Below are 19964 nucleotides of genomic sequence, written 5' to 3'. Positions count from 1 at the left end.
TGGCCGAGTGGCATGTGGAACCTTAATTAGGCCTGTTAGACACACAATAGCAGCAGTAGTTAATCATTGATTCAGTTTTTAAAGTCAATAAAGATGATATTTGTCAAAAAAATATGTTTCTGACATTTGAGTGTTTCAAAATCTCTTAGAAAAGAGTAGGATTGTCCCAAAAAAACATCCACAATCAATTATTTGAGTTTATTCAGTTTAAAACAGAGAAATCAAACCTGTTTCATTTACAAAATGTATAGACTGTCAGCAGACCTGAGTAAAGGAAACATGCTCATCAAATTCATATTTGTGCAAAATTACCAACGTCTGGTTAGTTGTGAACAGCTTTACTATTATTAAGCCCCTACAAGGTAAAGATACACAGCTATAAAACATATTTAGTATGCAAATGCATTATCATTCATAATTTTAATAAATGTTCTGTTTTTGAAAATGTGAAGTTCGCCATCAAAACCTTCTATTAACTTACTGCTCCACCCTGACAAAGGCAAGTTATTGGAGAAGGCACTTGTTCTTTTCTTTGGTGTCCCTCCTATGAGCTGTTGGAACACTGTACAGTGACTCAGGAGGAGATCTAGTGGAGGCACCTGTCGAGGGAGAGAACACCCGAGATAGCAACCTATCTGAGGGGGAGAGTGTGCTAGAAGAATGGCTTGACGTGGAGGGGGAAGTGCGTGAGGGAGTTTGTGTGTAAGTGGGGGAGTAGGATGAGTGAGAAAGTGTGGGATAAGGTGTGCTCAGTGAGGATGTAGGGGATAGTGGGTGAGAAGAACTGCTGTCAGAGAGAGTGCGAGTAGTGGTTGTTGAGCGGGTGTGAGCCCAAGATAGGGTGCCAGTTAAGGGGGAAAGTGTGCGAGAGGGGGTACTGGCTGAGGGAGTGAGTGTAGGAGAGAGGGTGGGGGGTTGGGGAGCGAGTCTACGAGAGGCTGTACTGGCTGGGGCAGTGAGTGTATAAGAGGGGGTACTGGCTAGGGCAGTGAGTTTATAAGAGGGGGTACTGGCAGGGGCAGTGAGTGTATAAGAGGGGGTACTGGCTGGGGCAGTGAGTGTATAAGAGGGGGTACTGGCTGGGGCAGTGAGTGTATAAGAGGGGGTACTGGCTGGGGCAGTGAGTGTATAAGAGGGGGTACTGGCTGGGGCAGTGAGTGTATAAGAGGGGGTACTGGCTGGGGCAGTGAGTGTATAAGAGGGGGTACTGGCTGGGGTAGTGAATGTATAAGAGGGGGTACTGGGTGAGGGCGTGAGTGTGCAAGAGGGGGCACTGGGTGAGGGCGTGAGTGTAGGAGAGGGGGTGGGGGGTTGGGGAGCCAGTCTTCGAGAGGTGGTGTTGGCTGGGGGAGCGAGTCTACTAGAGGCTGTACTGGCTGGGGTAGTGAGTGTAGGAGAGGGGGTACTGGCTAGGGTAGTGAATGTATAAGAGAGGGTACTGGCTGGGGTAGGATGTGTATAAGAGGGGGTACTGGCTGGGGTAGGGAGTGTATAAGATGGGGTACTGGCTGGGGTAGTGAGTGTAGGAAAGGGTGTACTGGCTGGGGAAGGGAGCGTATAAGATGGGGTACTGGCTGGGGCAGGGAGTGTATAAGAGAGGGTACTGACTGGAGCAGGGAGAGTATAAGAGAGGGTACTGGCTGGAGCAGGGAGAGTATAAGAGAGGGTACTGGCTGGGGCAGGGAGTGTGTAAGAGAGGGTACTGGCTGGAGCAGGGAGAGTATAAGAGAGGGTACTGGCTGGGCTAGTGAGCGTACGAGAGGGTGTACTGGCAGGGGTAGTGAGCGAACGAGAGGGTGTACTGGCAGGGGTAGTGAGCGAACGAGAGGGTGTACTGGCAGGGGTAGTGAGCGTACGAGAGGGTGTACTGGCTGGGGTAGTGAGCGTACGAGAGGGTGTACTGGCTGGGGTAGTGAGCGTACGAGAGGGTGTACTGGCTGGGGTAGTGAGCGTACGAGAGGGTGTACTGGCAGGGGTAGTGAGCGTACGAGAGGGTGTACTGGCAGGGGTAGTGAGCGTACGAGAGGGTGTACTGGCAGGGGTAGTGAGCGTACGAGAGGGTGTACTGGCAGGGGTAGTCAGCGTACGAGAGGGTGTACTGGCAGGGGTAGTGAGCGTACGAGAGGGTGTACTGGCAGGGGTAGTGAGCGTACGAGAGGGTGTACTGGCAGGGGTAGTGAACGTACGAGAGGGTGTACTGGCTGGGGTAGTGAGTGTGTGAGAGAGGTTTGCAAATGAGGAAGTGTAATCTGGGCCTCGGGTGATATCCACTAATTGAGAACTTGTGGCTGGCTTTATGAGGACTGGAGATTGAATGAATATCAATGGGGCTTGGGCAGGTTTTGGGAGCGACTGATGGACAAAATGTGAAGTGGGACGAGAATGGGTTGGATTTGAGGAAGTGGTTGCTGCAGTTTTAAATGGATTCAAAGTGGATGGAACTCTCTTCGATGGGGTGGCAGCAGCTGTGGCTTGAATCCGGTTGGATGTTGGGGTTAAGGAAGTGGATTGGATAGAGACAGTTTTGGGGGGAGCTGGAGCCGATGTGGACCAGTGCATGACGCTACCATCATATTTGATGAGGAACTCTGGGTAAACCTGGTGCCTTTCAAACACCACATATATGGATGGGTTCAGGACATTGTCCACACAGCTGTCATAGAGAGTGGGGCTTCCCTCGCCTTTTGGAGGGGGGCGACGGAGCCCCGAGTTCCCCTGTGTGTAGTCGCCAACAAGCACCTGACAAGCAAACATGGACCTCACTCCTGAGTGGCTGGTGTAGCTGTGTGAGTACTTGGCATCCCTGGCAAAGTAACTCCCTAAAACAGAGAAGATCATCAGTAAAACAAAATGACAGACTATAGTGAGATAATGACTGCTTCTAAAATCTGACTACACTTCTGACAGATGGTTAACATGAGGTACCTTCGCCATACACAGTTCCGTTGGTTCCACACAGCCTCCAGTCGAAGTTATCTCTGCAAATGGCCTCTACGTGTTTTGGGTCCGTTCCGTGGAAGAGATGTAGCTCCTTGCTGTTTTGACCTCCATTGTTTTTCTTCATTAAATCTCTCTTCCTGAGAAAGAATAAATTACCATTAGCTGCTGTTACTGTATGAAATCACCATTAGCTGCTGTTGAGATTGATACTTTCCGATGGTTATTCCCTATTGAAATTTGGCCTCTAGGTACCCTCTGTAAGGCCAGAGGTCACCTTAAAGCAGCTCTCAGTAACTGGTATCTGGGCCCCTGAGACATAAAATAGTTTATGGGCGTCTTTAAGCGATTAAGATGTTTCAAATGTATAGTCTATTCAACCCCAAGGTCTCCACCTTGATTTAATGCTTTGGCAGTGAACAGAGATAGGCAAGAGTGTTTAGGTCAGCCCTCTCGTCAGAGGGGAGGGGGTGAGATTTGCTCTAGACCTCTTACATGAACATGTCTGTCTTCTCCTATGCATATGTCTCTCTTTTGTCTAATAAACCTTTACAAGATAGGAGATGGTCACCTTATATGTTGTATCTCGCATTTCTACACACCCTGACCAGGTTTTCAATTCCTAACACTACTTCCCCATAATCTTGTTCAAGCCAGGGTTTACATAGTATTTTGGAAGTAACACGCTGGGATTGTGTGTGAGAGTTTACATAGTATTTTGGAAGTAACATGCTAGGATTGTGTGTGAGAGTTGATGTAAACATACCACTGGAAGACTTCCCAGAGGTCTCTGTTTTGGACCCTCTCGATGCTGGTGATTTGAAAGCCCCTCATGGTCTGGTTGAAAAGTCCCTGGACCTTCTGATAGTCCCTGTCAGAACTCAGAAGAGAGACTGTCTGCAGGAGGGGGAAAACAAAATGGTTGTCACAGCTGACAGGGCAATGTTAATGTTAAACTTCCCTGCAATCCAAAGCCGGAGAATCACATGTAAACAAGTGACCTTGTATCCAATGTCGGGTATCGCAGACTTGTCCCAAGATCCAGGAACAGCTCTGAAATTGCGTGGTCCATTTCTCCTGAAATGACATGTAAAAATAACCTTCACATACAAGAAAAAAGTATTATGATTATAAGTTATCTATTAGGTACATATAGAAATGGTTCGATTCAGAACATAGACCCATTCTCAGTCCAATTCCATTCATATATTACCTGCTCCTTGCAGCTTGTGCGTCCACAGTTGAAACAAAGACTGGACGTCGTCTGACCATCCTTACAGTACCATATGCTTTGTTTTTTTGTGTCATGTCTGTAATTACAAGATTAACTATTTGAACCAGCATCCTTACAGTTACCGTTCAACATCTCTAACATCTAGGCTACCTGCCGCCGATTTTAGTAATAGAATTTGAGGGGCGTACACTACTGGTCAAATGTTTTAGAACACCTACTCATTCATGGGTTTTTCTTTATTTTTTACTTTTTTCTGCATTGTAGAATAATAGCGAAGACATCAAAACTATGAAATAACACATATGGAATCATGTAGTAACCAAAGAAGTGTTAAAAAAATCTAAATATGTCAAATCGCCACCCTTTGTCTTGATGACAGCTTTGCACACTTGGCATTCTCTCAACCAGCTTCATGAGGTAGTCACATGGAATGCCTTTTAATTAACAGGTGTGCCTTCTTAAAGGTTAATGTGTGCAAATTCTTTCCATCTTAATGCGTTTGAGCCAATCAGTTGTGCTGTGACAAGGTAGAGGTGGTATACAGAAAATAGCCCTATTTGGTAAAAGACCAAGTCCATATTATGGCAAGAACAGCTCAAATAAGCAAAGAGAAACGACAGCCCATCATTACTTTAAGACATGAAGGTCAGTCAATCCAGAACATTTCAAGAACTTTTAAAGTTTCTTCAAGTGCAGTCGCAAAAACCATCAAGCGTTATGATGAAACTGGCTCTCATGAGGACCGCCACAGAAATGGAAGACCCAGAGTCGCCTCTGCTGCAGAGGATAAGTTCATTAGAGTTACCAGCCTCAGAAATTGCAGCCCAAATAAATGCTTCAGAGTTCAAGTAACAGACACATCTCAGCTTCAATTGTTCAGAGGAGAATAAGTGAATCAGGCCTTCATGGTCAAATTGCTACAAAGAAACCACTACTAAAGGTAACCAATAATAAGAAGAGGCTTGCTTGGGCCAAGAAACATGGGCAATGGACATTTGACCAGTGGAAATCTGTGGTCTGGAGTCCAATTTGGACTCCAGACCAATTTGGTTCTAACCGTCTTTGGTTTGTGAGACAGAGTGGGTGAACGGATGATTTCTGCATGTGTATTTCCCACTGTAAAGCCTGGAGGAGGAGGTGTTATGGTGTGGGAGTGCTTTGCTGGTGACACTGTCTGTGATTTATTTAGAATTCACATTTAACCTGCATGGCAAACAGCATTCTGCAGCGATACGCCATCCCATCTGGTTTGGGCTTAATGGGACCAGCTTCAGCTATTTTATGAAGAAAGAGAGTGATGGAGTGCTGCATCAGATGACCTGGCCTCCACAATCCCCCGACCTCAACCAAATTGAGATGGTTTGGGATGAGTTGTACCTCAGAGTGAAGGAAAAGCAGCCAACAAGTGCTCAGCATATGTGGGAACTCCTTCAAGACGGTTGGAAACGCATTGCAGCTGAAGCTGGTAGATAGAATGCCAAGAGTGTGCAAAGCTGTCATCAAGGCAAAGGATGGCTATTTGAAGAATCTCAAATATAAAATATATTTTGATTTATTTAACTTTTTTGGTTAGTACATGATTCCCTATATGTTATTTCATTGTTTTGATGTCATCACTATTATTCTACAATGTAGAAAATAGTAAAAAATAAAGAAAAACCCTTGAATGAGTAGGTGTTCTAAAACTTTAGACTGGTAGTGTATAAGAGTAGCCTTTCAGACTCTAACTGTAACTTGTGCTAAGCGCTTATAACTAAAATATATTATTATTATTATTATTATAACAGAAGGATGCACATGAGAGCTGTTTTTCAAGAGTGTTGATGTGTGTTACCTCTGAAACTCAGCTCATAAGACTGCTGGCCTGCAGTGAACTTCACCACAGCACTTTGATCCTCCTGGAACCTTTTCTCAAGGTCTTCACTGGTGATGGATGACAATCTGTGCATCTCTTTCTGTGATTTATAGAGAAAAAACATCTATTTCAAGGGGAACAACAGTTTACTATATCTATTATTGTCCTCGTAACACATCAGCCTGTTTTGAGTGTTTCACACCACTTACGATGGATGCGTACTGGACCCATTTGCCGTACTCGTCTTCCCAGAACCACACCCACTCTGTGGTGAGTACGTATGTGGGCTGGGTCACAGAGGAAACTGTGGAGAGACGGCGAACTTCCCGTAACCCGTGGCTCATGGAGTCGAAACGCACACGCTCAGATCCCTCACTGTGAAGGCATGACAAATGTAAATGGTAAAAAAAAAATGGCTGTTGTACCTTATTCACAGGTCGACATCGTTTTTCTAGTTAAAGGTAGACTCAGCAAAATGATATTATTATTTATTTTTATTTTTTTATTCTTACCCCTTTTTCTCCCCAATTTCGTGGTATCAAATTGTTGTAGTAGCTACTATCTTGTCTCATCGCTACAACTCCCGTACGGGCTCGGGAGAGACGAAGGTTGAAAGTCATGCGTCCTCCGATACACAACCCAACCAGCCGCACTGCTTCTTAACACAGCGCGCATCCAACCCGGAAGCCAGCCGCACCAATGTGTCGGAGGCTACACCGTGCACCTGGCAACCTTGGTTAGCGCGCACTGCGCCCGGCCCGCCACAGGAGTCGCTGGTGCGCTATGAGACAAGGACATCCCTACCGACCAAGCCCACCCTAACCCGGACGACGCTAGGCCAATTGTGCGTCGCCCCACGGACCTCCCGGTCGCGGCCGGTTACGACAGAGCCTGGGCGCGAACCCAGGGACTCTGATGGCACAGCTGGCGCTGAGCAAAATTATATTGCCACAAGCAGCACCGCAGATATTGAGATGCAAGACAGTCACACGCAGTACTATATCTGAGCATTTGCACGTGTTCGCTTCGCTGTTACAGCGTGGTAGCTGCAGGACCAAAACAGCGGGGAAGCTGAGTCTTGCGCTCCAACTCTCTTAGTTGTTGAGGAAATCGCTGAGTCTATCTTTAAGTATGACATAACATACTGTACCTGTGTATCTTAGAAGGGTCACAGAAGTCTCTCTCGATTTCTTCGTTTGCTGGCAGAGCTGACCAAGTCTGTCCATCGTTCACTTCCCACTTGTAGGGCATTTTGAAGTGGACTCTCCAGCATTTCTCTGAAAGTCATACATTTTTAGTGAGATGTGATATGGTGCTGAGTATCACTGTTGCACCTGGGTAACAGCCTGATTTGTCCCTAAATTGTGGTTTCACGGGGTTTGTATTGTGTCTCTACTGACAACCTTGAAAGTTGTAGATAAACTCATATCCGGCTGGGTGCCATAGCTTCTACCTGAGTAAAAATCAGGCAAGGCCCTTGCCGGTGTTCTGTGAAAGCAAACATGGGAAAGCTATCCTCCAGACACTCTCCCACCACACACAATATCTCCCTCGTTAAATGTACCTCCTTGTTTGCAGTCCCCCTTGACAAAGAACAGGCAGATCTCATTCCTCACTGTAAATAAAGAACAAATAAACAAACAAACATTTAGTTACATGAAATCAAAGTTGGTAACAGGGTTGAGGTCAATACCATCTCAATTCCAGTCAATTCAGAAAGTAAACCAAATTCCAATTCCACCTTTTCCTCACTAGCTAGGTTTCCATCCAAACTATATGCACATTTTCCTACCAGAGATCTGTTTCCATCAAATTGACTTGTTGCGGATAAAAGGCTGTGCATGATGACATAGCGCACATAAAAATAACTTTTGCGGTTAAATTCCCAAGTACCGAATAATTGTTTTTGCGTTATATAGCGACTGTGCCCACTCTTATTGGCACGTGCGCTCTAGCCAACAGCTCGCAGATACAGTGCAGGTATAGCTTACATGAACACCCATTTGCACACACTGTATCTAGATGTTTCTATTGTGTTATTGACTGTACTTTTGTTTATCCCATGTGTAACTCTGTTGTTTTTTGTTGTTGTGCTGCTTTGCTTTATCTTGGCCAGGTTGCAGTTGTAAATGAGAACTTGTTTTCAACTGGCCTCCCTGGTTAACTAAAGGTGAAATAAATTTAAAACAAATAAAACATTATTATAGACAAAAGAACAAGATCATTTTTATTTGTCAAATGGCAGCCAAGCATTGATGATCATGTCACCAGAATAAGACCCTTGATGTTTATTGGAAAGGAGCATCAAGCGTGTCACCGTGCATTTTCACCTCCCTGTGAAGTTCATAACTTATTTCACCTGTAGCCTAATAAACTGTATGCTTTCTCCAGTTGTAGTAGGACCACACAACATGTCACCCCGTGACTCCAAGTTTACTTAAATATTATGGTTATTACATCAATATTTGAGAATGAGTATTTCCACAGCCATTTCTCGCATAATCACTTACTGACCCCCCCAAAAAAACCACACGATATCTAGCGTATTTTGTTGTCGACGTTTGGAAAGTTTACCAAGAAATGTTCATTTTCATGCAACGTACTTTACTCGCATAAAAAGGTTGGATGGAAACCTGGTTATTGAAGAGAATTGGAATATCAGTGTACTTATTGAATTGACTGGTGTCATGGCTGATGAAAGGAGCGGACCAAGGTGCAGCGTGGTGAGCGTACATGTTCTTTAATTAAGAAAAGACGCCGAACAAAACAATATACACGACAAAACTAAACCGTGAAGCTTAAGGCTAAGTGCCATAAAGAAAGTCAACTTCCCACAAACACAGGTGGGAAAAAGGGTACCTAAGTATGGTTCCCAATCAGAGACAACGATAGACAACTGTCCCTGATTGAGAACCATACCCGGCCAAAACATAGAGATAGAAAATCATAGAAACACAAAACATAGAAATGCCCACCCCAACTCACGCCATGACCAAACCAAAATAGAGACATAAAAAGGATCTCCAAGGTCAGGGCGTGACAACTGGTCTGGAATTTAAATGCAATTGACCCCAACCCTGGCTGGCAAGCAAGTCCATAGAGAAATACTTTTGCAGGTAACTATAGCGACTGTTCTGAAACATTATTCCCCACTGAACACAACCCTGTTGTTTGCTCCTGCAGCCATCTACCTGTATTCCTCTGAGGACAGCTCTGGGGCCTGTTGATGGAAGAAGCACCGCCGGCACCTTCACTTTTCATGGCCTGGATGTTCTGGTAGGTGGACAACATGGATGTCATTAGATCGTTTGGCACTCCCCTCTGCTGCAGGGTCCTCCGTGGGTGTGGCTCGAAGAAGTCATGACACCTGTTGCAGTTGGCTCCCGAGGAGCAGGTTCCTCTGATGTACCTGTCGCACACGTGAAGTCTCCTGCACCCCTCCTGATCAGGGCAGTTGCCATATTGCCCGGTGCCTTTGTTATAAGAGTTGCACACCTGAAAGAGTGAAAGACAAGGCTTTTAAAATACTTGTGTACCATACTCTTTGTGCAAGAAAGCATGAGATGAACACACAGAGCTATTGGGTAAATCCATTTGAATTCAATCCCTTTTTGACAGAACCCCTATTGATTTGAACAAAACCTTCCCTTCCAAGTGCTACACTTTTTGAAGTTTAATGCCAAAACATACAAGAGATTAAACTATTTTAAGTGAGAAAAACACAGCCTAATTCAGACTCGTAGAGGGGGTGCTTCCACAATAATGTGATTTGTACCGCATACAAGGTTAAGCATTTGATTCTTCACACCATAGTAGGACATTATACCATTACGATACCTTTTCATGCTTGAAAAAAAAAAAAGTAATTACAGCAAGCTTTGCTTTTATACTTACAAGACGATCAGGCTTGATTGAGCTGTTTTGTCTTGTAATGTGGTGCATGCCTGTATTTTCTTAAACCTTTATTTTAACAATCATTGAAACATCCTTTTTTGGTCTGTATGTGCCCAACAGGTGGTGGTGTGTTGGACACAGCATCTCAGATAGATACATCCTACCTGCATTCCTCATTTCAGTAACTGTTAGCTTCCCTGCGTAATATTGACATCAGCGCAGAACCACTTGTGTTTCAAACATGGTCCTGTTTGATCAATTGCTGGGCTGATCAATGGACAGTTCATGACCTTGTGCAAAATAATATGTAGCTTAAAGTTCTGATTGTACTTGTATTTATAGTAAAGATGTTGATGCAACAATAATACACATTTACAATAGGCTTATATCTAAAAAATACATACAGACAAATGATATACAGTACTAGTCAAAAGTTTGGACACACCTACTTATTCAAGGGTTTATCTTAATTTTTTACTCTTTCCTACATTGTAGAATAATCATGAAGACATCAAAACAACACATGTGGAATCATGTAGTAACCAAAAAAGTGTTAAACAAATCAAAATATATTTTAGATTCTTTAAAGTAGCCACCCTTTGCCTCGATGACAACTTTGCACACTCTTGGCATTCTCTCAACCAGCTTCATGTGGTAATCAACTGGAATGCATTTTAATTAACAAGTGTTCCTTGTTAAAAGTAAATTTGTGGAATTTCTTTCCTTCTTAATGCGTTTGAGCCAATCAGTTGTGTTGTGACAAGGTAGGGGTGGGTATACAGAATATATCCCTATTTGGTAAAAGACCAAGTCCATATTATTGCAAGAACAGCTCAAATAAGCAAAGAGAAACGACAGTCCATCATTACTTTAAGACATGAAGGTCAGTCAATACGGAACATTTCAAGAACTTTTAAAGTTTCTTCAAGTGCAGTTGCAAAAACCATCAAGCGCTATGATGAAACTGGCTCTCATGGGGATCGCCACAGAAATGGAAGACCCAGAGTTACCTCTGCTGCAGAGGATAAGTTCGCCACAAATGAACTGCACTTCAGATTTCAGCCCAAATAAATCCTTCAGAGTTCAAGTAACAGACACATCTCAACATCAACTGTTCAGAGGAGACTGCGTGAATCAGGCATTGCTACAAAGAAACCACTACTAAAAGGACTCCAATAAGAAGAAGAGACTTGCTTGGGACAAAAAACACGAGCAATGGACATTAGACCGGTGGAAATCTGTCCTTTAGTCTGATGAGTCCAAATTTGACATTTTTAGTTCCAACTGCCGTGTCTTTGTGAGACGTTGAGTAGGTGAACGGATGATCTCTGCATTGTTTAATACTTTTTTGGTTACTACATTCCATATGTATTATTTTGTGGTTTTGATGTCTTCACAATTATTCCTCAATGTAGAAACAAATAAAAATAAAGAAAAACCCTGAAATGAGTAGGTGTGTCCAAACTTTTGACTGGTACTGTACATATCTATACCGTTATATATAATTGTAATTGCAGCCATTATCCCTCTGAAGAGTATGAATTAGGCTGTTTGAGAAGGTTTGAATCCAAAGCAACCAGCCACCACAGTTTGAAGTACAATACCAACATAACTACTGTAGTAGGGCAAAGCTGTGTGCTGGAAAACCTTGGTAGAGCATGGGTGGAATAAACATTATGGTACTCGTGAATTTCTTTTCGGTTTCAGACCAATGCCTATTCTCACTTAAAACATAGTTTTTGTTTTTAATTTCCATGGGTGGAATAAGCATTGTGGTACTCATGTGAATTTCCTTTCTTTTTCAGCTTCAGACCAATGCCTATTCTGACTTCAAATGTAGTTGTTGTTTTTCATTTCCATGGTTTCACACCGGAAGATGATGACGCAACATTATAATACAGCTTAACACATGCTCTCCTTGTGAACCCTCACAATGTTGTGCGTTTGACTTATTGATAGGATCCCAGCTCATAATCCTACTGATCATTGCTCAAAGCAAATTGGTGAGAGCAAGGAAACAAAGCCTGAAGCAAATATTTACAATGGGATTACACAATGTATCTGGCTAGATGACGACAGGAGCGTGAAATATGGATGAGCTGTTCTCAAAGGAAAAGTTCTGAAATATCCTCTCTCACCAAGGCGCGACCGTGAATGTATCATAGTCATCCACCTCGGAAACGACTTGGGACACACAAAGGTGTGTCAGATGTGAGCTGATTTGGAGGCTGCCATCCAACTGTTCCCCGGGACAACGGTGATCTACTCTGACATCACACAGTAAAGGAGTTGGAAGTTCCAGTGGGAGGAGGACAGCAACAAGCACAAAGAGATGGCCCGGTGCTCTGTCAACCAGCTGGTGTTTGCATTTCTCTGTGACAGGCGCATGCCCACAATCCACCATTCTGCCATAAAGCACTGTGTCCCTGGGCAGTACCTTGGGGATTACGTGCATCTCACCGATGAGGAGAATCAACCTCTTCCTTGAGAATCTGACAGCTGGGCCCGTATCCACAAAGCATCTCAGGGTAGACAATTGGTCATAAGTGCTGAGACATTTTACTCCTACTCTTATGGGTAAAAATAGAAGCTATGCAAGGAGCCTCTTTAGTCGTAAGAGTCACACCTAGTCGACAGATATTGAGGACACCTCGTGAGCTGTCCTAACCATTTAAGAGTTACCAGCAGGTGTCTTGATTATAGAAAAAGGTAGCGAGTCAGTGGTTCCGGCATCATAGACAGGCAATTGCTTTGGAGTTGAAAGAATGTTTTGATATTTCTATATGATCCACCCATAAATAATCTAGGCCTACATGCAACGGTACCTGTTGCGCTTTTGACAATGATTTCACATAAGGCCTAATTCACATGATATAATGCCTACCATTGGGCTAATAATCAAATCACATTTTTCTTTTGATTATTTCATTAACCTACATGTTATTTCAAGCAGAATATGACATTGTTAATAAAGACACAAATTGGTCATGCGTAGATATAATGGTAATATTATACAAAACAGTTAAAACATTATACTGTTTCACATTATTGAAAATATGGGAATTGTTAAAAAAAATAAAAATGTTATGCATGCCAACATATTAGGCAAGAATTAAGAGTGATCGTGTCAGGTGAAAATTGTATCAAACGTTTTACCATTTCTAACCTTCACTGTAGTCACATTCACCTTGATTGTCTGAAGTGTGCTATACATTTCACAGCCTGCAATGCCATTGGTTATTCCCATAGCCGCAGGAAGTAGGGGTGCTGCCACCCCCTGAAATATCAGAATCAATTAAATTATCATAATAATAAACAATTAAGACATTTAATTATTTCTTACAGAAGAAATATGAAACGCATAACAAATTGAAAGGGAACAGTTTGGAGATGGGAAAATGATCAGACCAAAAGGCAAGGACACAACAGCACGTGACAAGACTGAAACCAAAACATTACACTGTTGATTTTATATGCATTTGACATTTACTAGATAACACCATCTGAAAATACTCTGGATACATTCAGTGACATGATAAGACTATCCCAGGAAAATGTGGGATCGGTGCAACATAAAACAACAGGGTTTGAGTGAGAGCACTAACTGGTGTCCCCAAGTGACCACACACCTCTCCAACGTGTGCACAGTTCCTAAGTGATTTGAACACTCTTGTATGACTCAAAGATGAGTCTTCAACTATAAAGGGGCATTTTTGAGTTCTCCTTGCTGTGCTGTTGAGGAACTAGAGGAAGCACACTTGTAGTTGATTTGTTTGGAACACAAGCCCTGCCACCATACAATTACTGTTATTATTTACATAATCCAAAAACATAAATCTCAATCTAGGTCCAGGTGGGCATGGCTGTTCTATTGCCAACAAGACTAGCTAAATGATAAAATATGACATTACAGTGTCAGGCTTTAACAATGCAATTCAGGGAAACAGAGTGTAATTTTAGTGCACATGGAAAAGGAGTCATGAGTACATTCAGGTGTGTGTGTGTGTGTGTGTGTGTGTGTGTGTGCAGCGGCAAATCTTCTTCACAGTAGACAAACAGGCTCATTCTGTTCAGGGTATGATGCCATGTCATCTTGTAACTAACTGTACATCAAACATAGTGATCATAAATGTTGAAACAGTATATGAGTTTTATGATATGGAAATGTGAAGTGCACATTTGGACTCACAGGTGTTTGGCTTGCTTGTATGACATCAAAGCAGTATTTATTATAATCCTCAACATCTCACATTTCAATATACTGTACATTGAGACCTCTAATTTACAGCATTTCCCTCACTCAGTCAACAAAACATTTACAAAATTTGCCCAATTAGTGGGAGGGATGGGGGCAACTTCTTGTCATGTGAGGTGCTAAAGTTCAGAATGTCTGTCAGTCAAAACCCATACAGCATTGTGGAGCACAAGAGGTCTAACAAGGGTGTCTGACAAGATGTAGAGCACCTTACTGTACTGCCACTGAGTGCCCAAATCTGCCATTTTCAACCTGTATATGGGTACGAGTGTAAAGGGTTTATATTTTTTACAATTATCAAAACAAAACAAAAATCACAAAAAAAAAAATCAAAACAATGTTGTAGCTTAGACCCTATTATGTTGTGTCCGCCATCAGTTGAGACACAACATGCTCTAGAATACACAGTGGGTATCATGTTTTGGCTGATAAATGTACTAAAATGGGAATACAATTGCAATGTCTACTTTCAAAATGGTTCCAGAAAGATTGTTGGAGGTGCACATATCAGAGAATGTTGACTTGAATGGGAATATACGTTGTTTTAAATTATACTGTCGATCCTCCATAGGAAACCTATTGAACTTGAACCTGATCAAACATCTCTGGTGAGACCTGAAAATAGCTGTGCAGCGATGCTCCCCATCCAACCTGACAGAGCTTGAGAGGATCTGCAGAGAAGAATGGGAGAAACACCCCAAATACAGGTGTGCCAAGCTTGTAGCGTCATACCCAAGAATACTCAAGGCTGTAATCACTGCCAAAAGTGCTTCAGCAAAGTACTGAGGGTCTGAACACTTATGTAAATGTGATATTTCATTTCATTTTTATATATATATATATATATACACACACACTTGCAAAATGTTCTAAAAACCTGTTTTTGCTTTGTCATTATGGGGTATTGTGTGTAGATTTTGTTGAATTTGTATCCAGCTGTAACGTAGCAACGTGGAAAAAGTCAAAGGGTCTGAATACTTTCCGAATGCACTGTAGGGTGTAAAAATGTTTTGATTCAAATCATAGGCCTATTATATTGAATGTCGGCTACCTGTTGTGCGTATGCTCATGTGTGTAAAATTGCCTCGGCTGACAGGGTAGGCTACCGGCAGAGGTGTGGGCCTAGTGGAGGGGAAACGCAAGTAAACGCCATTTACCCACCCTTTTCAGAAAAATGCAGTATAGGGAGCGATACTTTTTTCCCTGTGACCGGCAATCAGAGTTTACTCACCTATTTTTTACCACTACATCACTGGCTACCGGTAGGCCTATTAGAAGTTCATGGTAAGTCACATTATAGCCTAGTCTAGTAAAGTTGACCGTGTGTTAGGATGACCATCCCATTTTTCCCAGGACAGGTTCAGCCCCGTTTCAGTTGTCATGACTTTTCAGGCTACAAAAAAAAGGTATTTGCCAGAAAGACACATCAGTTAATGTAGACTAATAAATGGTAATCCCTGAATATCTTTAGGTACACTTTTTGGTGTTTTGTGACAGATGTCTATTTCCATTCATCAAATGATGTGGGAGAAAAAAAATCGATTGACTAAAGATAAGAATTATGTCACCAAGTGCATTAGCTGGTTCTGCGGAAAGCTCAGGTTAAAGATCCCATTAGCCAATGTACAGTGGGGAGAACAAGTATTTGATACACTGCCAATTTTGCAGGTTTTCCAACTTATAAAGCATGTAGAGGTCTGTACATTTTATCATATGTACACTTCAACTGTGAGAGACAGAATCTAAAACAAACATCCAGAAAATCACACTATGATTTTTAAGTAATTAATTTGCATTTTATTGCACGACATAAGTATTTGATACATCAGAAAAGCAGAACTTAATATTTGGTACAGAAACCTTTGTTTAATCATAATACTGAATGTAATGTGTGTAGTTTTCGTCAAGAATTAGAACAAGGACTTTCTGTTCCTTGTTAGAAACGAATGGAGCTATCGTCAGACCGGCTGGAATGCTGTGTTCCTTACAGGACATTCTGTCTCTACCCAGGGAGGGGAGAGACCTTGGGCTTGTAGTAGATTGTTTACCAGGTGGCAGACAATGTGGGAAGGCTTGTGAACTATATTGCCATTGTATCGGAGAAGGAGGAGCAGCATACAAAACGCTATGATGAAATGTGATGTATATAAACCAATGTACATTGTATTATGATCAGTACTCCCGAGAATAAACGCTACTGATTGATTTTGAGACTGGTCTCTGTCCATTTTATGCAAATAAGTATCTTACAAATTCTTAGAAATGGGCAGAGTGTTTTAATTGAATTGGTTGATGAACATATAGGAATAAAATTCCTTTGACAATATACAAAATGTTTTATTATTTTTTTGTATTACATAAGGGGTCCTGCCACCATTATAGTCTAAACCCGAAGCAGATGAGGGCGTTACTGAGCGTGAACAAGCAAGAACTCAGATGGAAGATAATGGTGGCGAAAGGACAAGGCGAGTTATTTAATTTACTTATGGGGTGTATCCATATGCTGTGTGTGAGGCTGCAAAGCTATAAAAATGCAGAGCTCTGTGCATGGAAAGTTGGTTGTTCCATGGATCAGCACGGCTTTGCTACTTTGTATTAAAGTCTCATTTGAATTCACAAGTTCCAGTAAGAGTGTTTTATTTCTGAGTCAATATTCCACTACAATGTGTCATGACGTTGGCCTCTTTGGGTATAGCAAGCCCATCCCCCTCTCCCCCTTGCCTCCTTCAACTAGGCTGCTGTGGTCAGAGGTCATAAATTCCTGTGAAGACCTCATAGACACACAGTTATAGAGAGTAGTTTTTAATGGAGACAAAGGAAATCCTTCCACCTCACAGAACTTGAGGTATGAACAAATGTCATGTTCCGGAGAAAGTGTAAAAGATCGGTGAAGAATCCAGCTACGAACTGGTCCGTTTGTCACAACTTGGGGAAGCTCATGAGAGACGGTGTGGCCACATTACCATAACGCTGTTTATATAATAGCCCCAGATATAAGGTTTACATCTAATTGTTGTATAAGATGAATGAGTGAGTATGATACTGTTTACACAATTTTACAATGTGATTTTGGACTGTTTTTAATGAAGGAAAACTCAAAAAGGGAACTGGATTTGAACTAAATCAGAGGACCGCCCCTGAGCCCAGTTAGGGTCAGACATCCTGGGACAGACCTTTTCTGCCATTCCGAATAAAACCAAACTTTGAGAAATTATCACCCGACCATGTTTCTCTCAATCACGGGAGTACAAAGGTTGTAGACCGAACTTACCTCAATTACGAGATGGCTAAAGGTTGCAGACCACTGCTGAATCTTTTAACCGTACCACGTGGTTAAACTCTTAGACTATCGATACCGACAGAATGAGAACAAGTCTTTGATATGAATTACTAATCTGCAGCTAGGAATTCGGTATCATTGAACGTGAAGAACGACAACCGCCGAAACATCTATTATATAACGAATGTCACTTTGAACTATCCCCTCTAACCAAGACAGAGAGGGAGAGAGAGACGGACAATTCTACAAAATAAAGACTTTTCACCAGCGATCAAGACGACACACTGAGCGTAAATATATATATTGATTGAAATTGTTCAAAAGATTAGCATTTCAATTGTTATAATTATTAACTCTGTAGTGACTTCTTAGTCAACCCCCACTTCCCCTTTGTCTAACAAGCCGCCAAGCCGGTTCAGCCCACTAGGGCACATTTTCCTATCATTTAATGTAACCACATTTACCATGTTTGTTTGTTTATGCATTTCTGTGAATTACTTAGTTAGGAATAAATAAATGATTTAAGACAATTGATGTATGGATGACTCATAGTGAAGACTGGGTTCGTGCAGATAACCAACAATTTACGACGTTTGGAATGAGACTAACGTGAGGTAAAATAAATAAATCATTAATCAGACTATTGATCAGACATGAAAATATCTGAAAGGTTATATTGGGAAATTATAACTTTGTAATCTGAATACTTTCCTTGATGCCCCGACTTCCTAGTTAATTAGTTACATGATTATTCAGTTTAAATCGGTAATACTAATTACAGGAATCTTTGATAAAAACTAAGTCTTCAATTGAATGATAGTAAAGACACAACAAATGGCACGAGTATACATGCAGTTTTAACGCTGGAATTATTTTGGAGTGGACAAACATGCACAGGTAGCCTACTTTTCAAGTCCAAAAGATCACTTTCTGACCAATTCTTCCATGGGCAAACATGTGGAAAATGTTATTTACATAAAAAGGGATGCTGTCAAAAAGTGATTGAATTCAAATGGCTTTTAATATGTGCAGACAGCACCTCTTCATCAGTCACAGACACACACACACATTGCAGCCCCCACTTCACACATTTTGCCATGTTAATGATATCTGAGTGAGAGTGACTAACAAAATCAACAGGGGCCCTCTGGAGGTCAGCGCCCTGGGCATGTGCCCTGCATGCCTGGTCGTTATTTGGCCATGATTACTATACGTTTAGATAGCTGGATAGACTAATTGACCAATCTAAAAATGGTTAGCTGACATGACTAATTGAGTGACTGTCAGTGAATGACCTAATAAGAGAAAAATTGCTGACACACAAACACATTTCGAACTTGCACCTTTGTGTATTACACTATTCTAACGCTCAACAACAAGTTGAGACACGACTCCCCCCTCCCCTTTGCTTATGTCGCTTATGTCTGGAGCTGGCCCTGCACACACACACATTCCACTGATCCACATCAGCAGTTAGAGGTAAACGGTTGGCTCTTACCGGTGGAAGGAGAGAGTTGTCATTCTGTAATAATAGCTGCCGGAGTTCCTGTCTACTCAGCGTCTCAAGTTTATGCTCTCTCAAAACTATGGAGTTGTGTTCGGAGTGAAGGTCATGGCCAAAGCGGCATGTCCGTCTGGGAGTAAAAGTATCAAGAAACATACAAAGCACAATGCAGTTTGCTGAATTAATTCAACTTCTAAACCCCATAGAATTTTTCAACAATGTTGCAGTTTCATGTTTTGGGCTGAAATACCTCAAATGTAAAAATAGTAATAATAATAACCCGTTGCAATGATACATGTACACAGTCAAAAAATGGGCGAGTTCGTTTTGCATGGCCTGGTGCCCCGGAAGAGCAGAGTTTTAACCGGGCCACGCAAAACAATCTGTCTTACTTTACTTCTCTGGGCCTATCGCTGCGTTTAGACAAGGCAGTCCAATTCTGATATTTAAAAAAAATAATTGGTCCACTGAAAAAAATCACATAAACTCTAAAAAAGATCAGATTATCGGAAATAAGTTTCGAATTGGAATGCCTGTCTAAAACGCATCCTATTTAGCGCACGTCATATAAAACATATTTTATGCTTACCTTCCCCTACTATTCTTGCAGTCCCCAAATAGATAAAATTTACATAAGTGTAAATCATTGCAGCCATCACATTGCTGCGCTTTGCAGCGTCTAACTTTCGTTTTCGCAATAATGCGTTTGTTTCCATTGCACAGCGCTATAGAAAATAAATCGTTTTCAACAAGTTTATCAAGAGCGCAGATAATATCTGCCCCAACCCCAACATCTGCCAGATGTGCATAGTCCAATGTTCCCTGATGATCGCAAATTAATTTTAATAACAATTGCTGAGCCATCTCGCAATGACTTGCGCGACTGTTGTTCCTGGTTTAGGACAGTGGACCATAGGCTACCGCTACAACAAAGACAGTACAGTATGAAGATAGGCTAAAACTGCTTCTCCAATAGAACTCCCTGATCGCACTGGGCGATGTCAT

The 19964-nt window shown here is 42.0% G+C and overlaps 1 protein-coding gene across 2 annotated transcripts; it reads right to left on the bottom strand.

Moving 5' to 3' along the window:
- Positions 1 to 179: 179 nt before the first annotated feature.
- Positions 180 to 19958, bottom strand: LOC110500034 (mucin-2). Of its 2 annotated transcripts, none has more exons than XM_021577146.2 (12): positions 19549 to 19958; positions 18954 to 19089; positions 9218 to 9521; positions 7591 to 7641; positions 7177 to 7303; positions 6236 to 6401; positions 6006 to 6126; positions 4151 to 4247; positions 3939 to 4014; positions 3704 to 3834; positions 2926 to 3077; positions 180 to 2819 (listed from the first exon to the last, which is right to left on the bottom strand). In XM_021577146.2, exons 1-12 carry the CDS (start codon positions 19821 to 19823, stop codon positions 505 to 507), a joined length of 3951 nt encoding a protein of 1316 aa, XP_021432821.2. In that variant the 5' UTR covers positions 19824 to 19958; the 3' UTR covers positions 180 to 504. The 2 variants fall into 2 exon arrangements, with proteins under 2 accessions (XP_021432821.2, XP_036813214.1); XM_036957319.1 differs by lacking the exon at positions 19549 to 19958 and adding an exon at positions 19210 to 19523.
- Between the last annotated feature and the right edge of the window lie 6 nt (positions 19959 to 19964).

The sequence above is a fragment of the Oncorhynchus mykiss genome, chromosome 21 (assembly GCF_013265735.2).
Source record: "Oncorhynchus mykiss isolate Arlee chromosome 21, USDA_OmykA_1.1, whole genome shotgun sequence".
NCBI classification, from domain to species: domain Eukaryota; kingdom Metazoa; phylum Chordata; class Actinopteri; order Salmoniformes; family Salmonidae; genus Oncorhynchus; species Oncorhynchus mykiss.
The sequence above is the reverse complement of the archived record's forward strand: the minus strand, read 5'-3'. Positions and strand labels throughout refer to the sequence as shown.

Bases quoted from the DNA above. Each gene is read 5' to 3' on its own strand.
- LOC110500034 (XM_021577146.2), bottom strand. From the start codon at position 19,823: ATGGCTCAGCAATTGTTATTAAAATTAATTTGCGATCATCAGGGAACA. The intron at 6,127-6,235 runs GTAAGTGGTGTG...TATAAATCACAG, and splicing joins GGGTCCAGTACGCATCCATC to AAAGAGATGCACAGATTGTC. The intron at 4,248-6,005 runs GTAACACACATC...TTGTAATTACAG, and splicing joins TTATGAGCTGAGTTTCAGAG to ACATGACACAAAAAAACAAA.